This window comes from Tachysurus fulvidraco, chromosome 1, assembly GCF_022655615.1.
Source record: "Tachysurus fulvidraco isolate hzauxx_2018 chromosome 1, HZAU_PFXX_2.0, whole genome shotgun sequence".
In the NCBI taxonomy this organism is placed as follows: domain Eukaryota; kingdom Metazoa; phylum Chordata; class Actinopteri; order Siluriformes; family Bagridae; genus Tachysurus; species Tachysurus fulvidraco.
This window is the reverse complement of record NC_062518.1, coordinates 44558767-44585962: the sequence shown is the minus strand read 5'-3', so window position 1 is coordinate 44585962 and position 27196 is coordinate 44558767. Positions and strand designations below refer to the sequence as shown.

General features: G+C 38.9%; 9 protein-coding genes across 9 annotated transcripts in view; 5 read left to right on the top strand and 4 right to left on the bottom strand.

The window, feature by feature from the left end:
- The window catches only part of LOC125138359 (ubiquitin carboxyl-terminal hydrolase 14-like), a 73456-nt gene that overhangs the window by 8131 nt on the left and 38129 nt on the right, over positions 1 to 27196 (top strand). The window lies entirely within an intron of this gene.
- Positions 1295 to 1994, top strand: LOC113662266 (histone H1-like). Its single transcript, XM_047810306.1, has one exon. It carries the CDS (start codon positions 1336 to 1338, stop codon positions 1972 to 1974), a length of 639 nt encoding a protein of 212 aa, XP_047666262.1. The 5' UTR covers positions 1295 to 1335; the 3' UTR covers positions 1975 to 1994.
- LOC113662277 (histone H2A-like) lies at positions 2486 to 3083 on the top strand. Its single transcript, XM_027177014.2, has one exon. The coding sequence runs from the start codon at positions 2643 to 2645 to the stop codon at positions 3027 to 3029; it is 387 nt and encodes a 128-aa protein (XP_027032815.1). The 5' UTR covers positions 2486 to 2642; the 3' UTR covers positions 3030 to 3083.
- LOC113662295 (histone H4) lies at positions 6893 to 7282 on the top strand. The gene has a single exon (XM_027177030.2). It carries the CDS (start codon positions 6922 to 6924, stop codon positions 7231 to 7233), a length of 312 nt encoding a protein of 103 aa, XP_027032831.1. The 5' UTR covers positions 6893 to 6921; the 3' UTR covers positions 7234 to 7282.
- Positions 8615 to 9058, top strand: LOC113662289 (histone H2B-like). The gene has a single exon (XM_027177023.2). The coding sequence runs from the start codon at positions 8634 to 8636 to the stop codon at positions 9006 to 9008; it is 375 nt and encodes a 124-aa protein (XP_027032824.1). The 5' UTR covers positions 8615 to 8633; the 3' UTR covers positions 9009 to 9058.
- On the bottom strand, positions 11442 to 11847 carry LOC113662301 (histone H4). The gene has a single exon (XM_027177037.2). It carries the CDS (start codon positions 11800 to 11802, stop codon positions 11491 to 11493), a length of 312 nt encoding a protein of 103 aa, XP_027032838.2. The 5' UTR covers positions 11803 to 11847; the 3' UTR covers positions 11442 to 11490.
- LOC125140754 (histone H3) lies at positions 15197 to 15717 on the bottom strand. Its single transcript, XM_047810313.1, has one exon. It carries the CDS (start codon positions 15652 to 15654, stop codon positions 15244 to 15246), a length of 411 nt encoding a protein of 136 aa, XP_047666269.1. The 5' UTR covers positions 15655 to 15717; the 3' UTR covers positions 15197 to 15243.
- On the bottom strand, positions 16622 to 17233 carry LOC113662284 (histone H2A-like). The gene has a single exon (XM_047810358.1). The coding sequence runs from the start codon at positions 17060 to 17062 to the stop codon at positions 16676 to 16678; it is 387 nt and encodes a 128-aa protein (XP_047666314.1). The 5' UTR covers positions 17063 to 17233; the 3' UTR covers positions 16622 to 16675.
- On the bottom strand, positions 17735 to 18426 carry LOC113662314 (histone H1-like). Its single transcript, XM_047810298.1, has one exon. The coding sequence runs from the start codon at positions 18379 to 18381 to the stop codon at positions 17743 to 17745; it is 639 nt and encodes a 212-aa protein (XP_047666254.1). The 5' UTR covers positions 18382 to 18426; the 3' UTR covers positions 17735 to 17742.

Below are 27196 nucleotides of genomic sequence, written 5' to 3'. Positions count from 1 at the left end.
AATCACAAGCAGACAATCCAAACATAAAAAAAAAAAAGGAATTGAAAGGTGGAAACCCGCAGAGGTCCAAACATGGGCGATAAGATAAGATAAGATCAAGTCAAGTCACTTTTATTGTCACATCACCACAGCACATGTGCGTTGGTGAGTGAAATTCTTAGGAGCAAACTCCAGAAATTGCAGAACAGTTATACAGATAAAGATATAGATAATGAGTTGACATGTTAAAATGTGCAATTTTTCTCATACATATAGTCAGTACAATGTGTGTGTACAATATGTACAATTAACAAACAGATAATGAAATCAACAGTGAACATGTGCAATATGCTCATACATATAGTCAGTACACACAGTGTACTATTGGGCATCCTTACAGTAGCAATACACATTATATGCAATATCTACTCATATATGTATATGTGTAAATATATGTAAATATATTATATATAAAATACTATAAGGTGCAACAGATTGTACAGGTAAAGAAGTGACATGGATGTGCATCGGATGCAGAGCCGATCCTGACCTCCTTGGTTCCCTAAGCAAAATTCTGCAAAGTGGCCCTCCTACCTGAACCGTGAGCCAATTCACTCTTGACAGCATCTCCTCTCCTAACAAATTTCAGCATAGCACCTGTAAGTTATAGATAACTACTATTATTAATTTTATTAATTACACACAGATGGCAACAGAACAACAGCAACAAGTCTAAACAAACAAACAAAAACAAAGACACATGCAAATGGCCACCCACAACTCGCACTGACTGGCTGTCTCTCTCTAGTATACATGTGCTTTATGCAGCCTAAGCGGTGCTCATTTTCAATTACTACACACAACATTCAGGCGCTACATATACATAAGGATTATTCACAAGGTTCTCCCGCAACTCGACAAACACGACTTACAAGCCCAGTGTCTCTTTTTGTCTAGTTTTTAGACGCCAAATCGCCCCAAATGCGCTGCAAGCCGGAGCGAGTCCCAGATGCACCGTACACATTTGTGCTCGCTGCGCGACATTGTTGCTCGCTACGAGCTCGCATCGGGTCTCGGGAAAAAGGACAAAGTCTCTGCTCAACAAACATGTCGCTGAACGCTCGGGATCTTGTCTGTGGCGTCGTATTTTCGCCGAGAAACGCCGTGAGAAAACACACTTGTCACTGTGTCTCGGAAGCGCAGTCATTCAGCTACGGTTGGTTGAGTCTATAACGTTCTCATGCTTACTTTTAAGGCCAGCCCCTCGGTCGAGAGGAGGAAGGTTCCTGTGTTCCTGTGAGGATCCTGTGCGTCACACTTGTTTATTCTACTATTAGCTTCCAGAGAGAGATAGAGATGGCTGAAGTCGCTCCCGCTCCCGCCGCCGCCGCGCCGGCCAAAGCGCCCAAGAAGAAGGCAGCTTCGAGGACCAAGAAAACCGGCCCTAGCGTCGGCGAGCTCATCGTCAAGGCGGTTTCCTCGTCCAAGGAGAGGAGCGGCGTGTCTCTTGCCGCCCTGAAGAAAGCTTTGGCTGCCGGCGGATACGACGTGGAGAAGAACAACTCTCGCGTCAAGCTCGCCGTCAAGGGCCTCGTTACTAAGGGCACTCTGGTGCAGACCAAAGGGACTGGAGCGTCTGGATCTTTCAAGCTGAACAAGAAGCAGACCGAAGTTAAGAAGCCCGCAAAGAAAGCCGCGCCCAAAGCGACAAAGGCGGCCGCCAAAAAGCCCGCTGCGGCTAAGAAGCCCAAGAAAGTAGCGGCCAAGAAACCCGCAGCCAAGAAATCTCCCAAGAAGACGAAGAAGCCCGTCGCTGTCGCCAAGAAAGCCACCAAAAGCCCCAAGAAGGCAAAAAAGCCGGTGACCCCCAAGAAGGCAGCCAAGAGCCCTAAGAAGGCCAAAAAGCCGGCGACCCCCAAGAAGGTGAAGGCTGTGAAGCCCAAGACCTCAAAGCCCAAAGCGACGAAGGCCAAAAAGGCTCCCAAGAAGAAATAACCGTGTTTCTTATGTTTTTTACCTCTCAAACGGCTCTTTTAAGAGCCACCCATATTTTCCCTTAAAGAGCTGTTTCCTATTCTGATAAACAGAATGATGACTTTAGTGGATTCTGTGCCGAGTGTTTAGGCAGCTACAGAGTTGTACGTTCACGTTCACATAAACGTATGGACAAATAGCGAGAATTGGACAGTTTACATTTTAAATCCATGTGCATTTGTCTTAATTCTATACTAATATATGCTTTATAGGTATAAAATCAGTGAATAATCAAGCTACTGATTATAAATCGGTTGAAAAAAATAGTTTCTCTCTACAATGATATGCATTTAGTCTTTAATTTTTATTTAATATCTCTCTCTCACACACACACACACACACACACACACACACACACACACACACACACACACACACACACACACACACACACACACACACACACACACACACACACACACACACAAACAGTGTCTCGGGAGTGGGAAGGGCGTGTGTAGAATAGAATGATGGACTGACGCTGGAATTCGACGGCGTGTTTCGGATTGGTTCTTCCGTAACAATGATCTTAGCCAATAAGAGAGTTGACGTGTTGGTTATATAACAGAGTGCTAGAAGAACAGTGCTGTTATTTCGGTGTTGTTCTTAGAACGTATCTGAACTACAAGATGAGTGGAAGAGGCAAAACTGGCGGTAAAACTAGGGCTAAGGCCAAGACTCGTTCATCCAGGGCTGGACTGCAGTTCCCCGTGGGTCGTGTGCACAGGCTTCTGCGTAAGGGTAACTATGCCGAGCGCGTCGGTGCCGGCGCTCCGGTTTACTTGGCCGCAGTGCTCGAGTATCTGACTGCTGAGATCCTCGAGTTGGCTGGCAACGCCGCCCGTGACAACAAGAAGACCCGTATCATTCCCCGCCACCTGCAGCTCGCTGTGCGTAACGACGAGGAGTTGAACAAACTGCTCGGAGGAGTGACCATCGCTCAGGGAGGTGTACTGCCCAACATCCAGGCAGTGCTGCTGCCCAAGAAGACCGAGAAGGCCGTCAAGACCAAGTAAACTCGCTCACTGCTGCGTTTTTCACCACCCAAAAAGGCTCTTTTAAGAGCCACCCACTTTTACTGAAAGTGCAATTTCATCCTAATTTTTATTAACGCTGAATGTGAAATTCCCCATATACGCTTAAAAATCTAATAATAATAATAATAATAATAATGAAACCTGCTCTCTACAGGACCTCTAACACAAACGCTGCAAAAACACAGCTGTTAAAATCAAGGACTCCAGTAATCATATTTTCACTTTGCTGCCATCTAGTAAGCGCTTCCGTAGCCTGATAGCAAAAAGCGAGAGACAATCAGGCTGCTAAACTCAAAACCAGCCTCTTAACATCTTCATGCCTTCACTTAATATTCACTTTATCAGTAAGATATTCATCATTCACTACCTCACATTGACATAGTGAGAGTGTCAACCTGTTTGTACATTTGCCTCTTGTACATCCTTGTGTATCCTAATATTTAAGACCTCGGTTTACTTTCACGCACATTTTCAATTCAATATTTAATTCTACAATATACATTATGTTCTTCTATTTGTATTGTTTACTTTTATTTCATTATTTCATAGTTATATGTATATTTTCATCTGTGTTGTATTTTTAATAAATGCACTATCCATTTAGCGGACCTGACTCACATTTCACTGATGGTTATATGCTCTATATAATTGTGTGTGAGACAAATAAAAATCTTGAATCTTGTCTAAATGACCGAAAGAGGCAGTAAGTGTTCAGGGATAAGAACAGTAATTACAAATAAATGTGTATTTATTTATTTATTTTTATAGTACTTTTAGCAATGGATGTTTCAAAGCAGCTTAAAGTTATGAACATGAACACACCATAAAGTTATATAGAGATTACTATTAAAAAAAAAAAAACCTCCAGGTTAATATTAGACTTGCATTTAAATATGTTCGTATTTATTCCTAATCAACAAGCCTGAGGTGATTGTGGAGAGGAAAAACACCTTTAGGGAGAAACCTTGAGGGGAACCTCATCCTCATGTGGGTGTCACTGGACAGTGTGATTATAAATATACAGTCTGACAATGTTGTATTGATGATGAGGATCACGTGTAGATCATGCCATCTTCTCTTAGTATATCTGAATATTTAATGAAGCAGAGTCCAACTGGAGCCTTACTGAGTAAAGAAGAAGAAGGCTGTAATAATAATAATAATAATAATAATAATAATAATAATTATTATTATTATTATTATTATCTAATTTGTAATTAAATATTGAAATATAGTCGCATGGGTAAAAACGTGTTTATTCTTTGTTTTGTGTTTAAGCAGAAAGAGAGAGAAAACGACCAGTGTTGATTATTATGAGCTAATTCTGACCTCAGGTACAGAGCTCAAGAAGTACGATGAATGTTTGACATTTTTGCTTCTATTTGCTCTTACAATTTGGTCCTTTAAGTAGTAGTGCTGTTGCTGCCGATGTTATTATTATTATTATTATTATTATTATTATTATTAGTAGTAGTAGTAGTAGTAAATTGAAATTAAAAAACAAACAAAAAAAAAAAACTCAAAATGGTTACAAATAGGTTTAAACAGGTTACTATTATTATTAGTTGTAGTATTTTTTTAACCCAGTGCTATATTTGCACATTTTTGAATATTGCTTCTACTATCAACAAAAACAACAACAAGAAAACTAATATAAAAACAATAAATTACATAATTTAAACTTACTGCTACGAATAGTATTTATAGTATTTAATCTTATATATTATTGGCCAAATTTCAGAGATAATGTGGTGGCAAAATTGCAATAATACATTTACAATACAAATAATACAAAGTAGATTAGGTCCATATATATTTGGACACACGCACAATTTTTGTTTAGTTTTTTAGGTATTTAACAAAACATATTCAAGCTATAGTTGTACAGGAATAGTGGGCTGAAAGTGCAGTCTCTCAGCTTTACTTTGAGGGCATTTAAATCCACATTGGAGGAAGGGTTTAAGAATTACAGCTCTTGAGAGTAACGAGTCCCCTTTTTCCAAGGACCAAAAGTAATTAGACTTTTATAAAGATAAAAAGACAGTTAAATCAAAAGCTGTTTCTTGGACAGGTGTAGGTTATTCCTTCATTATTTCTTCATCTATTAAGCAGGTAAACGGTCTGGAGTTGATTCTTAGTGTCATATTTGCACTTGGAATCTGTTTCTGACAACCTACATCATGTGTTCAAAAAAGCTCTTCATGCAAGTCAAAACAGGCCATCAATAGGCTTCATAAAAAAAAAAAAAATCCATCAGAGATATAGCAGGAACATTATCATTGAAAAAAATGCAATGTTGAACTCAGCAATATAAAAAGGCCTGGCCGTCCACGGAAAACAACAGTAGTAGATGAGTAAAGGCAGAAAGACCCATGAACAAACATCAACTGAAGACAGCTGCAGTTAAGGCCTGGCAAAGCATCAGAAAGGAGGAAACCCAGTCTCTGGTCATATCCATGGGCTCCAGATTTTACGCAGTCATTGCCTGCAATGGATTTTCAACAGAATATTAAAAATGAACATTTTATTTATGATTATATTCATTTGTCCAATTATGTTTGAGCCCCTAAAAATGGGGGAACTGTGCATGAAAATGCTTGTAGTTTCTGAAAATTTTGCTTGATATTTTTGTTAAACCCCGTGAATTAAAGTTGAACTTCTGCTCTTCAAATGCATGAAAAAAAAATTCACGTCGTTCAGACGTTCAGCAGAAAAAAAAAAAATAAAAATAAATATACAGTAAAGTATATATATATATATATATATATATATATATATATATATATATATATATATATATATATATATATATACACAACATGTTTCAGTTATGTCTGTACATTCTGTACTTTTGATTTCTTTTTTCTTTTATTGTTTGTGTGATGTTTGGTTCTGTCTTTAATTCTGATTTAATTATTGTTATTGTTGATGTCTTTAATTCTGGTTTTGTCCTTAATTCTTTGTTCACCCTTTGTTTGAATACGGCATGTCACGGTGATTAATAACCAATTTACATGTTTATTTCCAGATTCTGGTAGTCACACACAACTATCAGAATCACACTTCATTGCTCTGCTTTCAGTCCAAAAGAGTGTACAGAGTATCAGACTCTGTTGTTCAGCTGTTGTCTTGTTTATGTATAACAATCAGTGTCTACTTATATACATGTAAGGCCACCTAAATCTCATTTACAGTGAGGCATTTCAAGTAGAACAGGGACTTTCTGTTTTTACCCACATTTGATATTTTAATTTTGACTACAATGAGCTTTCCTTCTGAAAGTCACTGTTTTAGAATGAGATTAGTGTTGGAGAAAGTGTAGCTCTCTTAGACTATAAACTTTAAAGATTGTGTACTTTTTGTGTTTCACAGCTGATATCATGACTCCTGAATGTTGTCTTTACATTCCTTTTTGTGTTGCTTGTAATCTACTTTCATGGTTAAATGTGGGATCGGTTTAAAATGTACCCAGACAAACGGGGAATACCTAATAGTGGACCTAGGAGTATAGAATACAGGCCTCAAGCCACAGACATGATCAAATGGACGTTTTACGTCTAAACAGCTTAGTTTAATGTTGTACAACCACAGAGTGCTTTTACTAACCTCCATACATTGCTGGGTGTTTGGCTGTATATTTTTATTGAAATACTCACTTTGCATACCTTGGGTTAAAGTCCACTACTGTTACTACTAAGAATTATAACAATAATAATTATAAATGATGATAAAATACACAAGTTAAAAGCTGTGGCTGGTCTTAGTCCCGCCTCCTCGCCTGTTCTCAACTGGGTCCTGGAGACGCAGGATAAATATTCGGCCTCTGGGTGGTGTATTTTATTGAGCAACTTGACTTCGAGAGAGCAACATCATGTCTGGAAGAGGTAAAGGCGGTAAGGGACTCGGCAAAGGGGGCGCAAAGCGTCATCGTAAGGTCCTTCGTGACAACATCCAGGGAATCACCAAGCCGGCTATTCGCCGTCTGGCTCGCCGTGGCGGTGTTAAGCGTATTTCTGGTCTGATCTACGAAGAGACTCGCGGTGTGCTGAAAGTCTTCTTGGAGAACGTGATCCGCGATGCTGTCACCTACACCGAGCACGCTAAGAGAAAGACCGTCACCGCCATGGATGTGGTGTACGCCCTGAAACGCCAGGGGCGCACTCTGTATGGCTTCGGCGGGTAAACGTTCAACACCGAACCACATCAACACAACGGCTCTTTTAAGAGCCACCCAAATATCTACAAAGAGATGTTCCTTCTTCACTTTGTTGGGGGTGGGAGAGACGCAAATGACATCAAAATCCGTATAAAACAATATCCGATATATATTTGTGTAATATGTGCCATTGCGTACATTATTATATAATTTATAATATTGTATATTGTTATATTATATAATTTATAATATTGTATATAATATAAAGTTATTTTTTACGTACTCTCTTTTATTTATATTTTTATATATATATATATATATATATATATATATATTGTGTGTGTGTGTGTGTGTGTGTATAATGTTTGGTGATAGATACAGAATTCCCCCCCCTCTTTCCTCCTCCTTCTTCTTCTTCTTCTGACTTTTATGGCGGATAGCAAACCAACTTTTGGTGCATTTACCGCCACCAATTGGACTGGACTGTGAAGCACTACTAGGCATAAAATATGCAGGAAAATAAATAAATATATAAATAAATTCTATCAAAAATTCCGATTTCTTTGAAGAATTTTGTTATATAACCATAGATGATACTTTGCTGTTCTTGATCTTTCAACAGGCCTATCACATTGAATGATTCAACACCTAGGTTTTTAACTGCCTTAATTAGTTTCAACCTTTCTCTTCCATATTTTTTTTAAATTTTATTAAAAATGTTCTATGGTTTCTGGCTGATCACAATAAACACACAGTCCCGATTCATGTTTTCCTATTTTGATTGATTTAATCCAGTGTGACCTATTCGTATACGTGAAATAATTGTATCTTTTTTTCTGTTCCTGACAAAATATCTTCCATTTCCTACTTGCTGTTGAATATTATACATTTCCCGACCCTTGCTATCACCATTCCAAGCCTTTTGCCATTTGTTATTTATGAATTCTTTAATTTTCCCTTTAACTTCATTTTTGCTTAGAGACACGTGGATATCTATTACCGAGTGTTTAAGAGCTTCCTTGGCTAGTTTATCTACCATTCATTTGCCTCCACTCCCACATGAGCAGGAACCCACAAAAATGTTATCAAGCTTACTTTGCTGATTCTTAATAAACTTGAAAGTATCTCATATATAATGTCCTGTCTTGATTATTTTAGTCCACATGTAAGACTCGATAATGCTGCGTAGGAATCAGAACAACTGAGCTTGGACCTTTTGTCTCAAAGCGCAAAGCTGAGTGTAAAACGGCGGGAGGGGAACAAAGCACAGCGAGGGGCGGGAGGAGGCGCTGCGCATCAGGAGCTTTGGGATTATGACCAATAACACACATTTGTTCGCTTGTGCGTAATTACAATGTCAGCCTATAAATTGAGGAGCCGCTAGGTGGGTGTTACTCATTGTCTCACTTCATTTGAGCAGCGACACCATGCCTGAACCAGCTAAGACCGCGCCTAAGAAGGGCTCCAAGAAAGCCGTGACCAAGACAGCCAGCAAAGGCGGCAAGAAGCGCAGAAAGACCAGGAAGGAGAGTTACGCCATCTACGTGTACAAAGTGCTGAAGCAGGTGCATCCTGATACCGGGATCTCCTCTAAGGCCATGGGCATCATGAACTCGTTTGTCAACGATATTTTTGAGCGCATCGCCGGTGAGTCTTCTCGTCTTGCTCATTACAACAAGCGCTCCACCATTACCTCTAGAGAGATCCAGACTGCCGTGCGTCTGTTGCTTCCCGGAGAGTTGGCCAAGCACGCCGTGTCTGAGGGCACCAAGGCCGTCACCAAGTACACCAGCTCCAAGTAAAGCGCTTCACCGCCGTCTTTATCAACACAAAGGCTCTTTTAAGAGCCGCCCACTTTTTCATACAAGGTGCAAATCTCTTCTGCGTGAGTGAGATGTATTATTCAGAAATCATACAAATAAGAGTAACTCCAGATTGCAGGAACTGGTTTTGTTTATTCCACCGGGGACATCCATCACATACAAGTTACCAACTCTTCTTTACTCAATTCACCCACTTATATACTACCCATTACTGCCACCTATTGGGCCAAACAACATCCCACTCATTACATGAGAGAGAAACAAACAAAGGATAATCCCTTTTTTTCACGTATGTATTCCATCAGTGCTACATAATTTTAAAATTACCAGTTTACCAAAACAAGGTTTTTTTTTCCTTTTAAACTTTATTGAAAGATTTCAAAGAATTGTTCATTCACAAGTATACCATGTGTTTTTGAATAATACATTTGAATAATAAAAAAGACCAGTTACAAAAAAAAAAAAACACAGAAATTTAGTCTTATCTGCTTTAAAAATATATACATATTTACAAGCAACTATCAGCAAAACATTTTTAATACAGTCCAAATTAATTTGTTCTGATTGTCAGTTCTTTTGTGTTTTTATCTCAAAATTTGTTTGTACCCTACATTAGCAGGAATATGGCACTGGTTACTAACCATTTAATATCTGTTTTTCCAAAATTTAGAATTGACAATACAAAAAAAAAAAAAAAAAAAAAAAAAAAATAGCCAGTAAATTTCCATCACATTTTTGTTAGCTTGGGGGCAAAAAAATACACTATTAAAATATATAACAGAACATTTGTTTTTTTTTTTTTTGTACATTTCATTCACATTTATATTTAATTCTAGGTTTTTTACTTTATGCCATATTTCTGCTGATTGTGTACATTTTATCAAAAGATGTTCATTTTTTCCTTCTTTTTAAAATCATTTATATTTACAGCGTTTAATTAGTATTTATTTAAATGTAAAATCTCTGTATACTAATTTATAAAAAGTTTTTTTCTTTCTTGTCCTTCTTTCCATTGCCTGTGTCACATGTTTACCAAAAGCTATGTTTAAATTATTACCCAGCTCAGTAGCACCCAGACCTCATAGGTTTGTTGGTTTGTATGGAAATGTTTGTGTTGTAACTTCTCTATTGTTTCTCCATTTAATACCTACACACATTTTATTTAATTTTATTATCATTTTATTGTCAGAGGGAAAGACAATAATTTAGATAATACACACGATTTAATTAACTGAATCCTTGATTTATTATGAGCTATTTCCAGTTTTCATTTAAAATTCTTTCTCTTCCCAGTTGTATTCAGCACATTTACTGTTTGTAATTGTTAAGCCTAATACTTTCACCTCTTCTTTGGTTTGGGTGTCTAGGGGGTGGAATATTATATATTATATGACAACATAGTAAGCCAATAGTTATGGTATAATTTAAAATTGCAAAAGTGGACAACAGTATACATTTTATCTAGGAAATGTAGTGGACTGTGCAATGTATGTATGTATGTATGTATGTACACAAGTTGTTTGCTAAAAATTGCAACAATACATAAGATCAAATAGTATTCATAACAGTAAGTTTTAATTATGCAACTTATTGCTTTTATATTATTTTTGGTGTTGTTGATGTTGATAGTAGTAGCAGTAGTAGAAGCACTATTCTAAAATGTGCAAAAGTAGCACTGGGTAAAAAAAAATAATACTAATACTAATATTTGTTACAAATTAGATGTCTCTAACCAGTAACCAGACACTGAGTATCTGACACGTTTTTGCTGTATTTCATAAAAACATAAAGGTAGTAAGCTAGTGTTATAAATATTCCAAATTAATTATTAAGCACACACACCCACCTGAGGTGGAAAAATAAAGAAAAGAAGCGAAAAAAAAAGTGATCATAAAAAAAATTAAAAGTCAAAAAAGAAAGGTGTGTGGTTCAGTACATTTTACTTCATAATTGCACTGCATTGTTTTCATTGTTGCAAAACTTGAAAAAAAAAAATTTTTTTCTAATCATTCATCTATGCCTAGTAGTGCTTCACAGTCCAGTCCAATTGGTGGCGGTAAATGCACCAAAAGTTGGTTTGCTATCCGCCATGAAAGTCAGAAGAAGAAGAAGAAGAAGAAGAAGGAAAGAGGGGGGGAATCCTGTATCTATCACCAAACATTATACACACACACACACACATATATATATATATATATTATATAATTTATAATATTGTATATAATAAAGTTATTTTTTTTACGTACTCTTTTATTTATATATATATACACAATATTATAAATTATATAATGTACTCAAGGGCACATATTACACAAATATATATCGGATATTGTTTTATACGGATTTTGATGTCATTTGCGTCTCTCCCACCCCCAACAAAGTGAAGAAGGAACATCTCTTTGTAGATATTTGGGTGGCTCTTAAAAGAGCCGTTGTATTGATGTGGTTCGGTGTTGAATGTTTACCCGCCGAAGCCGTACAGAGTGCGCCCCTGGCGTTTCAGGGCGTACACCACATCCATGGCGGTGACGGTCTTCCTCTTAGCGTGCTCGGTGTAGGTGACAGCATCGCGGATCACGTTCTCCAAGAAGACTTTCAGCACACCGCGAGTCTCTTCGTAGATCAGACCAGAAATACGCTTAACACCGCCACGGCGAGCCAGACGGCGAATAGCCGGCTTGGTGATTCCCTGGATGTTGTCGCGAAGAACCTTACGATGACGCTTTGCGCCCCCTTTGCCGAGTCCCTTACCGCCTTTACCTCTTCCAGACATGATGTTGCTCTCTCGAAGTCAAGATGCTCAATAAAATACACCACCCAGAGGCCGAATATTTATCCTGCGTCTCCAGGACCCAGTTGAGAACAGGCGAGGAGGCGGGACTAAGACCAGCTGCAGCTTTTAACTAAGACCAGCCACAGCTTTTAACTTGTGTATTTTATCATCATTTATAATTATTATTGTTATAATTCTTAGTAGTAACAGTAGTGGAATTTAACCCAAGGTATGCAAAGTGAGTATTTCAATAAAATTATACAGCCAAACACCCAGCAATGTATGGAGGTTAGTAAAAGCACTCTATGGTTGTACAACATTAAACTTCGCTGTTTAGACGTAAATCGTCCATTTGATCATGTCTGTGGCTTGAGGCCTGTATTCTATACACCTAGGTCCACTATTAGGTATTCCCCGTTTGTCTGGGTACATTTTAAACCGATCCCACATTTAACCCTGAAAGTAGATTACAAGCAACACAAAAAGGAATGTAAAGACAACATTCAGGACTCATGATATAAGCTGTGAAACACAAAAAGTACACAATCTTTAAAGTTTATAGTCTAAGAGAGCTACACTTTCTCCAACACTAATCTCATTCTAAAACTCAGTGACTTTCAGAAGGAAAGCTCATTGTAGTCAAAATTAAAATATCAAATGTGGGTAAAAACAGAAAGTCCCTGTTCTACTTGAAATGCCTAACTGAAAATGCGATTTGGGTGGCCTTACATGTATATAAGTAGACTCTGATTGTTATACATACACAAAACAACAGCTGAACAACAGAGTCTGATACTCTGTACACTCTTTTCGACTGAAAGCAGAGCAATGAAGTGTGATTCTGATAGTTGTGTGTGACTACCAGAATCTGGAAATAAACATGTGAATTGGTTATTAATCACCGTGACATGCCGTATTCAAACAAAGGGTGAACAAAGAATTAAAGACAGAACCAGAATTAAAGACATCAACAATAACAATAATTAAATCAGAATTAAAGACAGAACCAAACATCACACAAACAATAAAAGAAAAAAGAAATCAAAAGTACAGAATGTACAGACATAACTGAAACATGTTTTGTATATATATATATATATATATATATATATATATATATATATATATATATATATATATATATATATATATATATACTTTACTGTATATTTATTTTTATTTTATTTTTTTTCGGCTGAACGTCTGAACGACGTGAATTCTTTTTCATGCATTTGAAGAGCAGAAGTTCAACTTTAATTCACGTGGTTTAACAAAAATATCAAGCAAAATTTTCAGGAACTACAAGCATTTTCATGCACAGTTCCCCCATTTTTAGGGGCTCAAACGTAATTGGACAAATGAATATAATCATAAATAAAATGTTCATTTTTAATATTCTGTTGAAAATCCATTGCAGCCAATGACTGCGTAAAATCTGGAGCCCATGGATATGACCAGAGACTGGGTTTCCTCCTTTCTGATGCTTTGCCAGGCCTTAACTGCAGCTGTCTTCAGTTGATGTTTGTTCATGGGTCTTTCTGCCTTTACTAATCTACTACTGTTGTTTTCCGTGGACGGCCAGGCCTTTTTATATTGCTGAGTTCAACATTGCATTTTTTTCAATCCTAATGTTCCTGCTATATCTCTGATGGATTTGTTTTTTTTATGAAGCCTAATGATGGCCTGTTTTGACTTGCATGAAGAGCTTTTTTGAACACATGATGTAGGTTGTCAGAAACAGATTCCAAGTGCAAATATGACACTAAGAATCAACTCCAGACCGTTTACCTGCTTAATCGATGAAGAAATAATGAAGGAATAACCTATACCTGTCCAAGAAACAGCTTTTGATTTAACTGTCCAATTACATTTGGTCCTTGGAAAAAGGGGACTCGTTACTCTCAAGAGCTGTAATTCTTAAACCCTTCCTCCAATGTGGATTTAAATGCCCTCAAAGTAAAGCTGAGAGACTGCACTTTCAGCCCACTATTCCTGTACAACTATAGCTTGAATATGTTTTGTTAAATACCTAAAAAACTAAACAAAAATTGTGCGTGTGTCCAAATATATATGGACCTAATCTACTTTGTATTATTTGTATTGTAAATGTATTATTGCAATTTTGAAATTTGGCCAATAATATATAAGATCAAATACTATTCGTAGCAGTAAGTTTAAATTATGTAATTTATTGTTTTTATATTAGTCTTCTTGTTGTTGTTTTTGTTGATAGTAGAAGCAATATTCAAAAATGTGCAAATATAGCACTGGGTTAAAAAAATACTACAACTAATAATAATAGTAACCTGTTTAAACCAATTTGTAACCATTTTGATTTTTTTTTGTTTGTTTGTTTTTTAATTTCAATTTACTACTACTACTACTACTACTAATAATAATAATAATAATAATAATAATAATAATAATAATAATAATAATAATAACATCGGCAGCAACAGCACTACTACTACTACTTAAAGGACCAAATTGTTAGAGCAAATAGAAGCAAAGATGTCAAACATTCATCGTACTTCTTGAGCTCTGTACCTGAGGTCATAATTAGCTCATAATAATCAACACTGGTCATTTTCTCTCTCTTTCTGCTTAAATACAAAACATGTTAAAGAATAAACACTTTTTTACCCATGCGATTATATTTTAATATTTAATTACAAATTAGATAATAATAATAATAATAATAATAATAATAATAATAATAATAATAATAATAATAATTATTATTATTATTATTATTATTATAACACAGCCTTCTTCTTCTTTACTCAGTAAGGCTCCAGTTGGACTCTGCTTCATTAAATATTCAGATATACTAAGAGAAGATGGCATGATCTACACATGATCTTTGAGGACAGCATCCTCATCATCAATACAACATTGTTAGACTGTATATTTATAATCACACCGTCCAGTGTCACCCACATGAGGATGAGGTTCCCCCTTAAGTCTGGTTCCTCTCAAGGTTTCTTCCTAAAGGTGTTTTTCCTCACCACAATCACCTCAGGCTTGTTCATTGGGAATAAATACGAACATATTTAAATGCAAGTCTAATATTAACCTTGAGTTTTTGTTCTATATTAAACTCTATATGACTTTATGGTGTGTTCATGTTCGTGTTCATAACTTTAAGCTGCTTTGAAACATCCATTGCTAAAAGCACTATACAAATAAATGTGTATTTATTTATTTATTTTCAGTTACACTTCTTATCCCTGAACACAATATTCCTAACACACTGTCTATAAATAATCTCTCTAAAGCAGATTCACATTTACATACATGTCAATCACACAAACATAGTACACCTCCTGTCTTTTGAAGCATGAGACATAAACAGACAAAGATTTGAAGAAGCGCTCATTTTTCAGAGATAATGTGGTGGCTCTTAAAAGAGCCTTTGTGTACATTATAGAGTATTGAGGTTTAAGCGCGCTCCCCGCGAATACGGCGGGCCAGCTGAATGTCCTTAGGCATGATGGTCACTCGCTTGGCGTGAATGGCGCACAGGTTGGTGTCCTCGAACAGACCGACCAGGTATGCCTCGCTAGCCTCCTGCAAGGCCATGACGGCCGAGCTCTGGAAACGCAAGTCGGTCTTGAAATCCTGAGCGATTTCTCTGACCAGGCGCTGGAAGGGCAGCTTGCGGATAAGCAGCTCAGTAGACTTCTGATAACGGCGGATCTCCCTCAGAGCCACGGTGCCGGGCCTGTAACGGTGAGGCTTCTTCACGCCGCCGGTAGCCGGGGCGCTCTTGCGTGCAGCCTTAGTGGCGAGCTGCTTTCTGGGCGCTTTGCCACCAGTGGACTTACGGGCGGTCTGCTTGGTTCTTGCCATAGCGTCGAGCTGTGAACTTCACGGAGGAAAAAACACAATAAACGGCGCTAGCGAACGCTGTCTTTTTAAGCCCTAACACCGCCCTGCTCTCATTGGGCAGATTAAAAGCACACGTCTGCCATTGGATAGAACGCGTTACGTCACGTGATGACTATTGGATCGTTCTCTGTCACGGACACAGTTCGAAACCCAAACCGCCCGTCCCTATTTTATTGGCGCTCTCAGTAGCACAGCGCTTTTGTTCTCGGTCAGCAACCTACTGCCTCTTTCGGTCATTTAGACAAGATTCAAGATTTTTATTTGTCTCACACACAATTATATAGAGCATATAACCAGCAGTGAAATGTGAGTCAGGTCCGCTAAATGGATAGTGCATTTATTAAAAATACAACACAGATGAAAATATACATATAACTATGAAATAATGAAATAAAAGTAAACAATACAAATAGAAGAACATAATGTATATTGTAGAATTAAATATTGAATTGAAAATGTGCGTGAAAGTAAACCGAGGTCTTAAATATTAGGATACACAAGGATGTACAAGAGGCAAATGTACAAACAGGTTGACACTCTCACTATGTCAATGTGAGGTAGTGAATGATGAATATCTTACTGATAAAGTGAATATTAAGTGAAGGCATGAAGATGTTAAGAGGCTGGTTTTGAGTTTAGCAGCCTGATTGTCTCTCGCTTTTTGCTATCAGGCTACGGAAGCGCTTACTAGATGGCAGCAAAGTGAAAATATGATTATTGGAGTTCTTGATTTTAACAGCTCTGTTTTTGCAGCGTTTGTGTTAGAGGTCCTGTAGAGAGCAGGTTTCATTATTATTATTATTATTATTATTATTATCTACCATCTTTAAAACAAGATCAATTATTATTAGATTTTTAAGCGTATATGGGGAATTTCACATTCAGCGTTAATAAAAATTAGGATGAAATTGCACTTTCAGTAAAAGTGGGTGGCTCTTAAAAGAGCCTTTTTGGGTGGTGAAAAACGCAGCAGTGAGCGAGTTTACTTGGTCTTGACGGCCTTCTCGGTCTTCTTGGGCAGCAGCACGGCCTGGATGTTGGGCAGTACACCTCCCTGAGCGATGGTCACTCCTCCGAGCAGTTTGTTCAGCTCCTCGTCGTTACGCACAGCGAGCTGCAGGTGGCGGGGAATGATACGGGTCTTCTTGTTGTCACGGGCGGCGTTGCCAGCCAACTCGAGGATCTCAGCAGTCAGATACTCGAGCACTGCGGCCAAGTAAACCGGAGCGCCGGCACCGACGCGCTCGGCATAGTTACCCTTACGCAGAAGCCTGTGCACGCGACCCACGGGGAACTGCAGTCCAGCCCTGGATGAACGAGTCTTGGCCTTAGCCCTAGTTTTACCGCCAGTTTTGCCTCTTCCACTCATCTTGTAGTTCAGATACGTTCTAAGAACAACACCGAAATAACAGCACTGTTCTTCTAGCACTCTGTTATATAACCAACACGTCAACTCTCTTATTGGCTAAGATCATTGTTACGGAAGAACCAATCCGAAACACGCCGTCGAATTCCAGCGTCAGTCCATCATTCTATTCTACACACGCCCTTCCCACTCCCGAGACACTGTTTGTGTGTGTGTGTGTGTGTGTGTGTGTGTGTGTGTGTGTGTGTGTGTGTGTGTGTGTGTGTGTGTGTGTGTGTGTGTGTGTGTGTGTGTGTGTGTGTGTGTGTGTGTGTGTGTGTGTGAGAGAGATATTAAATAAAAATTAAAGACTAAATGCATATCATTGTAGAGAGAAACTATTTTTTTCAACCGATTTATAATCAGTAGCTTGATTATTCACTGATTTTATACCTATAAAGCATATATTAGTATAGAATTAAGACAAATGCACATGGATTTAAAATGTAAACTGTCCAATTCTCGCTATTTGTCCATACGTTTATGTGAACGTGAACGTACAACTCTGTAGCTGCCTAAACACTCGGCACAGAATCCACTAAAGTCATCATTCTGTTTATCAGAATAGGAAACAGCTCTTTAAGGGAAAATATGGGTGGCTCTTAAAAGAGCCGTTTGAGGAGTAAAAAACATAAGAAACACGTTTATTTCTTCTTGGGAGCCTTTTTGGCCTTCGTCGCTTTGGGCTTTGAGGTCTTGGGCTTCACAGCCTTCACCTTCTTGGGGGTCGCCGGCTTTTTGGCCTTCTTAGGGCTCTTGGCTGCCTTCTTGGGGGTCACCGGCTTTTTTGCCTTCTTGGGGCTTTTGGTGGCTTTCTTGGCGACAGCGACGGGCTTCTTCGCCTTCTTGGGAGATTTCTTGGCTGCGGGTTTCTTGGCCGCTACTTTCTTGGGCTTCTTAGCCGCAGCGGGCTTTTTGGCGGCCGCCTTTGTCGCTTTGGGCGCGGCTTTCTTTGCGGGCTTCTTAACTTCGGTCTGCTTCTTGTTCAGCTTGAAAGATCCAGACGCTCCGGTCCCTTTGGTCTGCACCAGAGTGCCCTTAGTAACGAGGCCCTTGACGGCGAGCTTGACGCGAGAGTTGTTCTTCTCCACGTCGTATCCGCCGGCAGCCAAAGCTTTCTTCAGGGCGGCAAGAGACACGCCGCTCCTCTCCTTGGACGAGGAAACCGCCTTGACGATGAGCTCGCCGACGCTAGGGCCGGTTTTCTTGGTCCTCGAAGCTGCCTTCTTCTTGGGCGCTTTGGCCGGCGCGGCGGCGGCGGGAGCGGGAGCGACTTCAGCCATCTCTATCTCTCTCTGGAAGCTAATAGTAGAATAAACAAGTGTGACGCTGTACGCTGTGTAACACAGGAACCTTCCTCCTCTCGACCGGGGGGCTGGCCTTAAAAGTAAGCATGAGAACGTTATAGACTCAACCAACCGTAGCTGAATGACTGCGCTTCCGAGACACAGTGACAAGTGTGTTTTCTCACGGCGTTTCTCGGCGAAAATACGACGCCACAGACAAGATCCCGAGCGTTCAGCGACATGTTTGTTGAGCAGAGACTTTGTCCTTTTTCCCGAGACCCGATGCGAGCTCGTAGCGAGCAATAATGTCGCGCAGCGAGCACAAATGTGTACGGTGCATCTGGGACTCGCTCCGGCTTGCAGCGCATTTGGGGCGATTTGGCGTCTAAAAACTAGACAAAAAGAGACACTGGGCTTGTAAGTCGTGTTTGTCGAGTTGCGGGAGAACCTTGTGAATAATCCTTATGTATATGTAGCGCCTGAATGTTGTGTGTAGTAACTGAAAATGAGCACCGCTTAGGCTGCATAAAGCACATGTATACTAGAGAGAGACAGCCAGTCAGTGCGAGTTGTGGGTGGCCATTTGCATGTGTCTTTGTTTTTGTTTGTTTGTTTAGACTTGTTGCTGTTGTTTTGTTGCCGTGTGTAATTAATAAAATTAATAATAGTAGTTATCTATAACTTACAGGTGCTATGCTGAAATTTGTTAGGAGAGGAGATGCTGTCAAGAGTGAATTGGCTCACGGTTCAGGTAGGAGGGCCACTTTGCAGAATTTTGCTTAGGGAACCAAGGAGGTCAGGATCGGCTCTGCATCCGATGCACATCCATGTCACTTCTTTACCTGTACAATCTGTTGCACCTTATAGTATTTTATATATAATATATTTACATATATTTACACATATACATATATGAGTAGATATTGCATATAATGTGTATTGCTACTGTAAGGATGCCCAATAGTACACTGTGTGTACTGACTATATGTATGAGCATATTGCACATGTTCACTGTTGATTTCATTATCTGTTTGTTAATTGTACATATTGTACACACACATTGTACTGACTATATGTATGAGAAAAATTGCACATTTTAACATGTCAACTCATTATCTATATCTTTATCTGTATAACTGTTCTGCAATTTCTGGAGTTTGCTCCTAAGAATTTCACTCACCAACGCACATGTGCTGTGGTGATGTGACAATAAAAGTGACTTGACTTGATCTTATCTTATCTTATCGCCCATGTTTGGACCTCTGCGGGTTTCCACCTTTCAATTCCTTTTTTTTTTTTTATGTTTGGATTGTCTGCTTGTGATTCCTATAATAAACTCCTCATATGAATTCTAATGCGACTCCTACAGTGGATTCCTTTTAAAGACGAACACTTTTACAAATCATTTGTGCAACAGAAGGTCTAACAATGAGGAATTAAAGTAGTACATTTTTAATTAAAAAATTAAAATGATAAATAACATTCTCCATAAATAGATTAATATTTTCATTGCCAAAGTATCACAGCCACCTTTCTTGACCCAAGGTACAAGGGTACAAGAGAACTTCACCTGGTCACTCAACACCAGCTCCATCACCATGAAAGCCCAGCAGCATCTCTACTTCTTACGAAGTCTGAGAAAGGCACATCTCTTTCCCCCCATTCTGACTATGTTTTACAGAGGGACCAGTGAGAGCATTCTGAGCAGCTGGTTTGGGAACTGCACCATCTCGGATCGCAAGACCCTGCAGCGGATAGTGAGGACAGCTGAGAAGATCATTGGAGTCTCTCCTCCCTCTATCATGGACACTTACACCACATGCTGCATCCGCAAAGCATTGTGGATGACCCCACACACCCCTCACACACACACACTCTTCACCCTACACACCCCTCACACACACTCTTCACTCTACTGCCACCTGGAAAATGGTACCGAAGCATTTGGGCCCTCACAACCAGACTGAATAACAGTTTCTTTCCACAAGCCATCAGACTCCTTAATAACTGAACTGTACTAAGCACAACACACACACACACACACACACACACACACACACACACACACACACACACACACACACCAACTGTATGGACTGCACAGATTTACACTAAATACACACAGTTCCAATATATATCCATCAGCCTGTTTACATGCTGTTTTTTGCACACTTCTTGCTATTTGCACATTCTGTCTGACATTTCAGTTGATTGATTGCTGTTTTGCACAACCCTGAGTTGAGTTGTCTGTCTGCGCTGTCTTTTGTCTTGCACTGTTTGCAATAAGTGCACACTATGCACTTTATGTAGTTAGGACAACTTAGGTCTCAGTCCTCAGCTCTGTGTTGCTCTATTTTTTTTTACATAGCAGGATGGTCCTGGAGAAACGTTTTTATTTCACTATGTGATTCTGATTCAGATTCTGATCTGATATGTACTATGTCAGCTAAGTATATGTGGTTGAAATGACAATAGATTCTTGACTTGACTGGTTATTCTCAGCAACATACAGATCATAACAATTGTATTCAGTTTTGAGTGCACACCTTATAAATTATTTGGCAGTTAGTAAGTATATTAAATTACTTGAGCAGTTTGAATATACAAGATACTGATTAATATGGAAACAAGCTCTTATAACAGAACACCTTTTCCTTCTAGGCTGATGTGAATGTGGTAGCTTAGTGGTTGAGATAGTGGGCCATGGTTGGAAGGTTGTGGGTTTGAATCCAAGGTCCACCAAGTGTCCATTGCTTGTCCTTTAGCAAGGCACTTAACCCTCAATTGTATAAAGATGATACCTTCTCTAATTAAGGTTTTTTTTTTTTTTTTTTTTTTTTTCATTTGTTGTTGCATTAAATCATTGGTTGTTGCATTAAATCTTACCCAGATAGTGCTATATTCTGATTGGCTATTGTGTAGCCTCCTTTTTTTGATTGGCTGATAAGTGTCAGGCTCGACTAAGAACTGAGATGCGCTTGATTCCTGCCTGGTTCCATAGAGACGGCGGTGCAGACAGATACATTTTGGGCTCTGTGACATTAAATACATGATAAATAGTCAAAATGTTTTTCTGCGTGAGAAATATGATGTCTGGCTGGAGAACGTGACAAAAGGCCGAAATGACTGTCACTCTCAATGCATGACACTTGACAGCCCTGTGATGATTGACGGTGACATCACATGGACAGAACTTCCACAGAACTCCTTACACATGACAGAGAAGCACAACAAGGTTTTAGACTAAACCTCATCAGAGCTCTTCACAGACTGTATTGTTTATCCATCCTGTATTTCTATTATAGTGTAGAAATGGCTGATTTGGACAAAATCCCTGAACTGGAGAGAGAGCAATCAGAGCCAGTGGCCTCCTGCATCAGTTAGGAGCTTATGGAGAAAGACAGCATGCTGAAAGCAATGCAGTGGGAAAAGGAATAAATGGCTAAAAAGTTAAGAGAGCTTGAGGAGAATAAAGAGAATGGAAGAGATCAAAAAGGCCGAGCAGAGAAATAATCTGTATGAAGAAATGCAGAGAGCTCTCGCAGATTTTAAGCAGGAACAGATGGAGAGAGAACGAGCTATTCAGATGCTCTTGGAGGATTTGATGAGCGAGAGATAGAACAGACGACAAGAATAAGGTACTTATTCTGAAGTCAGGGGACGTGGAAACCATGTTTTTTTGTAAACAGAGAGCAGCAGGACAGAGATGGCCGGCTGGAGAACGAGAGGATACAAGAGCTTGAGAAGGAAAACCAGAGACAGAATGAGCTCAGAAAGATGGAGCAGAATAGAAATGATAGCTGACTCGATGATACAGGTCTTACAGAAAGACAAAGAGGACCAACTGAAAGAGAAAGAGATCTGGAAGAAACAGAGAATGTTATGGGAGAAGGCATCAGAAAGATGGGAGATAGACCTAAAGCAGATGGAGGAAGAGGAAGATAGACGGAAGAAAGAAAAAGAGTGCTGGGAGAAAGAGAAAGAGTGCTGGGAGTATATTAAGCAGAACTGGCAGAAAGAGAGAGAGAACAGAATGAAAGAGAAAAAAGCCTGGGATGAAGAGAAAAAGACGTATCAGGAAGAGAGACGTTATATGAGAACTGCGTACGGTCCTATGTGGTTTTAGCGAGAGGAAGAAATGCACAAGTTTAATGCAGATTTTCCCATTTGTAAAAAGCTTTAATAAAATTCTTGACATTTCCTGGGGTGTTTTTTTTTTTTTGACATTATACAGAAATGGGGTTCAAGTAAAGGGTTGGGGTGAGAATTATTGTTAACAAACACATTTGGTAATTTGTAGGATGTTATTTTGACTGAACTGTTTATTCAGGTCACTCTTGTGTTACATAGGGAAAAAAAAGGATCAGTAAAATCAACAATTATTTAATAAATGATTAATCTATTATTATTACGATCGTTTTCATGAAATAGAGGACAGGGCAGATGTTAATTCAGTAGAAGCAGCTTTAACTCCAGACAAACAATCTAAAACATCTAATAATAAATCAGATTTCGGAATAATAATGTATAGGATAGACTGATAGTTTATTGAAACTTTTTAAACTTTGCCATTAAATTGCCATAATTAAAACATTTAAATGATAATACTCGAGTTAAGCTAAAATGTTAGCCAATGTAACTACTGGTTTATGTGATATAATATTTGTTTTGATGCAAGCTACTGTAGCTATTTAGCAAGCGAAGCTACTGGTTTACACTGTATAAGTTTTTATCCTGATGCTAACTAGCTTGTTAGCAACGCAGCTACTGTTTTACATAAACATAATATTTAGCCTGATGCTAAGTAGCTTGTTAGCATCGCGGCTACTGGTTTACATAAACATAACATTAGCCTGATACTAACTAGCTTGTTATTCATTCAGATTATCAGTATAATTACTTTAATTATTGTAAACTGGTCTAAATGAGCTGCTACACTGTAGACTGGATGACTATGTTTGGACTCTCAATTGTTTATTATGCAGTAAATCACTAAATAGTAGATTAAAGCACAAATCAGATGTAATAGCCTCAGACCAAAAAGTGGAGAGGTTATGTGATTATAAATTTTGCCCTGCCCCACTAAAATCCATGCTCATTAGAGCAATTACCTTAGAGGGGTTCTCGAGAATTGCCCTGTGAAATGAAGGTGTGTCTTCAACCATATACTGATATTTTTGCAGCTCATGTACAAAGATTAACTTACAGAGCTATTTGTGAATTCATAACATCTGTATTCCACTTCCAATGCTTATTAAATGCTTTTTTTAATTATTGTTCATGTATAAAACTTTAATAAAAACATTATTTAAGGCACAAACAATGTCATGTCAAGATATCAAAGCACACGCTGAGAGGAGATACAAAGCATCAGGTCATTTGTAAAGAAGTAAATATGATCAATAAAGTTATATAAAGAAAAAATTCAAAAGCAACATGAATTTCAAAAAGAAGTGTGTGTGGTTGTGTGTGTGTGTGTGTTGTGTCGGCACGTGCATGTGAGCGACAGATCATATATGAACTTATGATACACCATTAACATGCAGTCCTGAGGCAGGACACCAGGCAGACAGACGACCCCCTCCTGATGTTGTAGTCTGACAGGGTTCGAATATCCTCCAGGATGGTGTCGCCTAGGAATCAGGATCTAGTGGGCTTGGGGAATCCCTCTTAGGGCAGATATACTGGTCTTTACGTCTTCAACCCTGCTTCCTGGCCAGGACCTCTAGGGTAAGACGTCGCCGAACTGGGTCTCCACAAAGATTTCCATTGGAATCCATATGTTAAAAATTAAAATTAGACACTACATTACCAAAAAAATATTTAAGTGTTTGTTTACTGTGACTACAAAAAATATAAATATCATTTCCTCTGAGGAAAAAATTATTACTTCCCCTGAAATTGAATTTGAAATTCGCACTTGGTTAACGTGCCCTACTTTTATACATGCTGTTTACGCGTGCCTTCTCTGTTTACGCCTGTGCTGACATGCATAATTCATTCAGTCACAATTCACCCACTCACACATTCATCTATCCACTCATTTTCTCCTTTGAGTTCTACAGTAAGTGGGAACTGTGGCCAGACTGGTGGAGGAAGCTGTGGCCTGACTGGTTACGAGTGGATTCTGTGGGAGCTGTTTAAGTTAGTTAAATATTTGTACTTTGATTTCTTTTGAGAAATCACCTTCTTTCCTCTTGACCCATCCGACATAATGGCTAGAGGAGCTGAGCGGCCCTGATGCGTCGGGACAGCCTGCAGGGTCGTAGTAACTGCTATTAGGGAGGCCAGATCTGCAAAGCAATGACACTTTATCACAATTCTCTAACCCATGTTGTACATAAACATTTTGTGCTGTTGTGATCTTGTGTTCTTGTTCTGGTTTTGACTTCTGCCTGTTTTTGACTCTGAGCTTGGTTTTACCCTTGTAATTGCTGCTGTGGTTACATGCACTTTGTGTGTGTGTGTTTGTGTATATATATATATATATATATATTATATATATATATATATCATAATATTATATATATTATATATATATATATATCCTCGGTAATATTGTTCGATGTGTCACTGGCAGTAGGCGAGTGGCTGCCTTATTCTTTCGGACTTGGGTCCTTTTTCCCCCTGTGTGTTTAGGAGTCACTTCAGGGTGGACCCCAGGCCAAAATAATGAACAAACAATTCTAATGTTAGGTAACTATTCGTTACCTGAAAGCAAAAGAAAAGAAAATACAGTGGGACTTCCCTAACTCCTACCATTGTACTGTTGATTGTGTACACTGTTTATCTATTAAAATATACCAATACACTTATCTAGAAATTTTATTTTGTGTCTTTGATTTTGGCCCCATTTATAAAAGGTATCAAATCACTGAAGTCCAGAGCTATAACTCTATGCAGCCCAACCCCTAGACTGGGTGGGTAAACCAGGACCTCATGTGCACTCTCATACACGTCCAGCATGAGGGGGAATTTCACGTCCTATGTGCAAAATGATCAAAATTTAGCAGAACCCAAATATATTTTCCTAGCTGTCGAACTAAAAGTACTGGGGGTGGAACCGTACCCTGTCTAATTTCACCTATAAACCTAAGCCCTAGTCCAGGACATACTGCACAACAAAGGGTGTATACCTGAGGTGGTGTACTGAGGATACGTAAAGAGATCTTACCTTGAGGACTTTGGTGTTGAGGACTCCCTCTTCTTGTCAGGTACCCTGGGAGATGACTGATTTTAGTCTGGAACGCACAGATAAACAAACAGGTATTGTAAAAACAACAACAACAACAACAAAAAAACACGCAAATAGTAATAATAATAACATTTTAGCATTGTAGTGATTTTGTATAGAGCGTCTCTCTGTAGAGATGGAAAAAAAATTGTTTCCTCTTGTAGTCGCTGTATTAAGAGAACAGAAAAATATTAATAAGATTAGTATAATCTCAGAAAAGAAAGAAAAGTCTGTTATACTTTTATTACAGCACATCCCTACTGTAAGTCCCTGTCAGTGAGCTGTTACTATAGAAACAATAACATTATATGAACATTAGCATTCAAATGCTTTAATATAAACCTGTGCATCAATACAGAAAATTGGTCAAATTTTCTCCAATCAAAATGCAAAGTATCCCTCCTTCAGATACTCACCAATCTAATGCCGGTTGCTAGATATTTGATAAAAATATGCCGGTTGCTAGATATTTGATGAAGCAGCTGAGCTGCAGATTGCTCTCCATACCTACGACGGGTTCCTCGTTCTCTAACTCCATGCACTTCATTCTGCACATGAATGAGTTAAAGAGGAATGTGTGCACACATGGGTGCACCCCTAAAAAGCACCCATACAAAGGAGCTCAGCACCCGTAAAAACTTGGAGTAAGAAATGTCATTATTCTAAAATTTTGTTCATCTTTTGCAAGGTTAAATAATGTCCAAAACATACTCCGTAGTTTGTGGTTTAAAATGTATGTACTGTATTAAGGATGAAAATGAAAACATCCCCCTTAGCAAATGGTGTCATCCTCTTCTCTTCTACTTCTCCTCTCTACCTGCACCGCTTAGCACGACCGTCATCTAGCGCCAAACCTGTTATGTAGTGTTCTGAATCAACTAAGTTACCCCAAAGCTGTGTCTCACAGTTCTTTCCTTTTAACTTGTTCCAATTCCGAAACCATATCGGTGAGTACTTGAGTCAGTATCCTGAATCACCATGGTACACCTACTGTATAATAAGTGTTTATTTTCAGCCTATTTTAGTCCAGCAGGTTGCCGCCACTGTGGAGTAGTACAGGACCAGTGAGCAATGGACATACAAAGAAAAAAAGACAGATTCGGGTGAGAGACTGTCCTGTCTTGGGTCACTACTATGTTTTCTAAATCTGTGGTCGCCATGGTTTGTAGCACCGCCCACATTTCTGTCCTGAAAATAAGACACTGACCTGCTGTGATGTACTGAGATGGCACATTTTCTCCAGAGTACCTCAACGCACCAGAATACCTGCACACACACACACACACACACACACACACACACACACACACACACACACACACACACACACACACACACACACACAAATGTCAAGTTCCTCCACACACACAGTAAATGACAGTTCAGTCAGGACCACTTCGTAAATGAAGGTTAGCGAGCATATAGTTAGTGTTGGCAGAATGGTTCTGTTCTGGGAGAATTATCCCATGCGTCTGTCCGTGCGCATGCATGGACGGGGCAGGGAGGCAGCGCTGGGGAATGAATAGACCCCCTATTACAGCTCAGAATCAGAACCGAAATTGCGTGAGGTGCGAATTA

What these genes read in the sequence shown, in the direction of transcription:
- LOC113662301 (XM_027177037.2), bottom strand. Translation starts at nt 11,802, where the DNA reads ATGTCTGGAAGAGGTAAAGGCGGTAAGGGACTCGGCAAAGGGGGCGCA.
- LOC113662295 (XM_027177030.2), top strand. Translation starts at nt 6,922, where the DNA reads ATGTCTGGAAGAGGTAAAGGCGGTAAGGGACTCGGCAAAGGGGGCGCA.
- LOC113662266 (XM_047810306.1), top strand. Translation starts at nt 1,336, where the DNA reads ATGGCTGAAGTCGCTCCCGCTCCCGCCGCCGCCGCGCCGGCCAAAGCG.
- LOC113662277 (XM_027177014.2), top strand. Translation starts at nt 2,643, where the DNA reads ATGAGTGGAAGAGGCAAAACTGGCGGTAAAACTAGGGCTAAGGCCAAG.
- LOC113662284 (XM_047810358.1), bottom strand. Translation starts at nt 17,062, where the DNA reads ATGAGTGGAAGAGGCAAAACTGGCGGTAAAACTAGGGCTAAGGCCAAG.
- LOC113662289 (XM_027177023.2), top strand. Translation starts at nt 8,634, where the DNA reads ATGCCTGAACCAGCTAAGACCGCGCCTAAGAAGGGCTCCAAGAAAGCC.
- LOC113662314 (XM_047810298.1), bottom strand. Translation starts at nt 18,381, where the DNA reads ATGGCTGAAGTCGCTCCCGCTCCCGCCGCCGCCGCGCCGGCCAAAGCG.
- LOC125140754 (XM_047810313.1), bottom strand. Translation starts at nt 15,654, where the DNA reads ATGGCAAGAACCAAGCAGACCGCCCGTAAGTCCACTGGTGGCAAAGCG.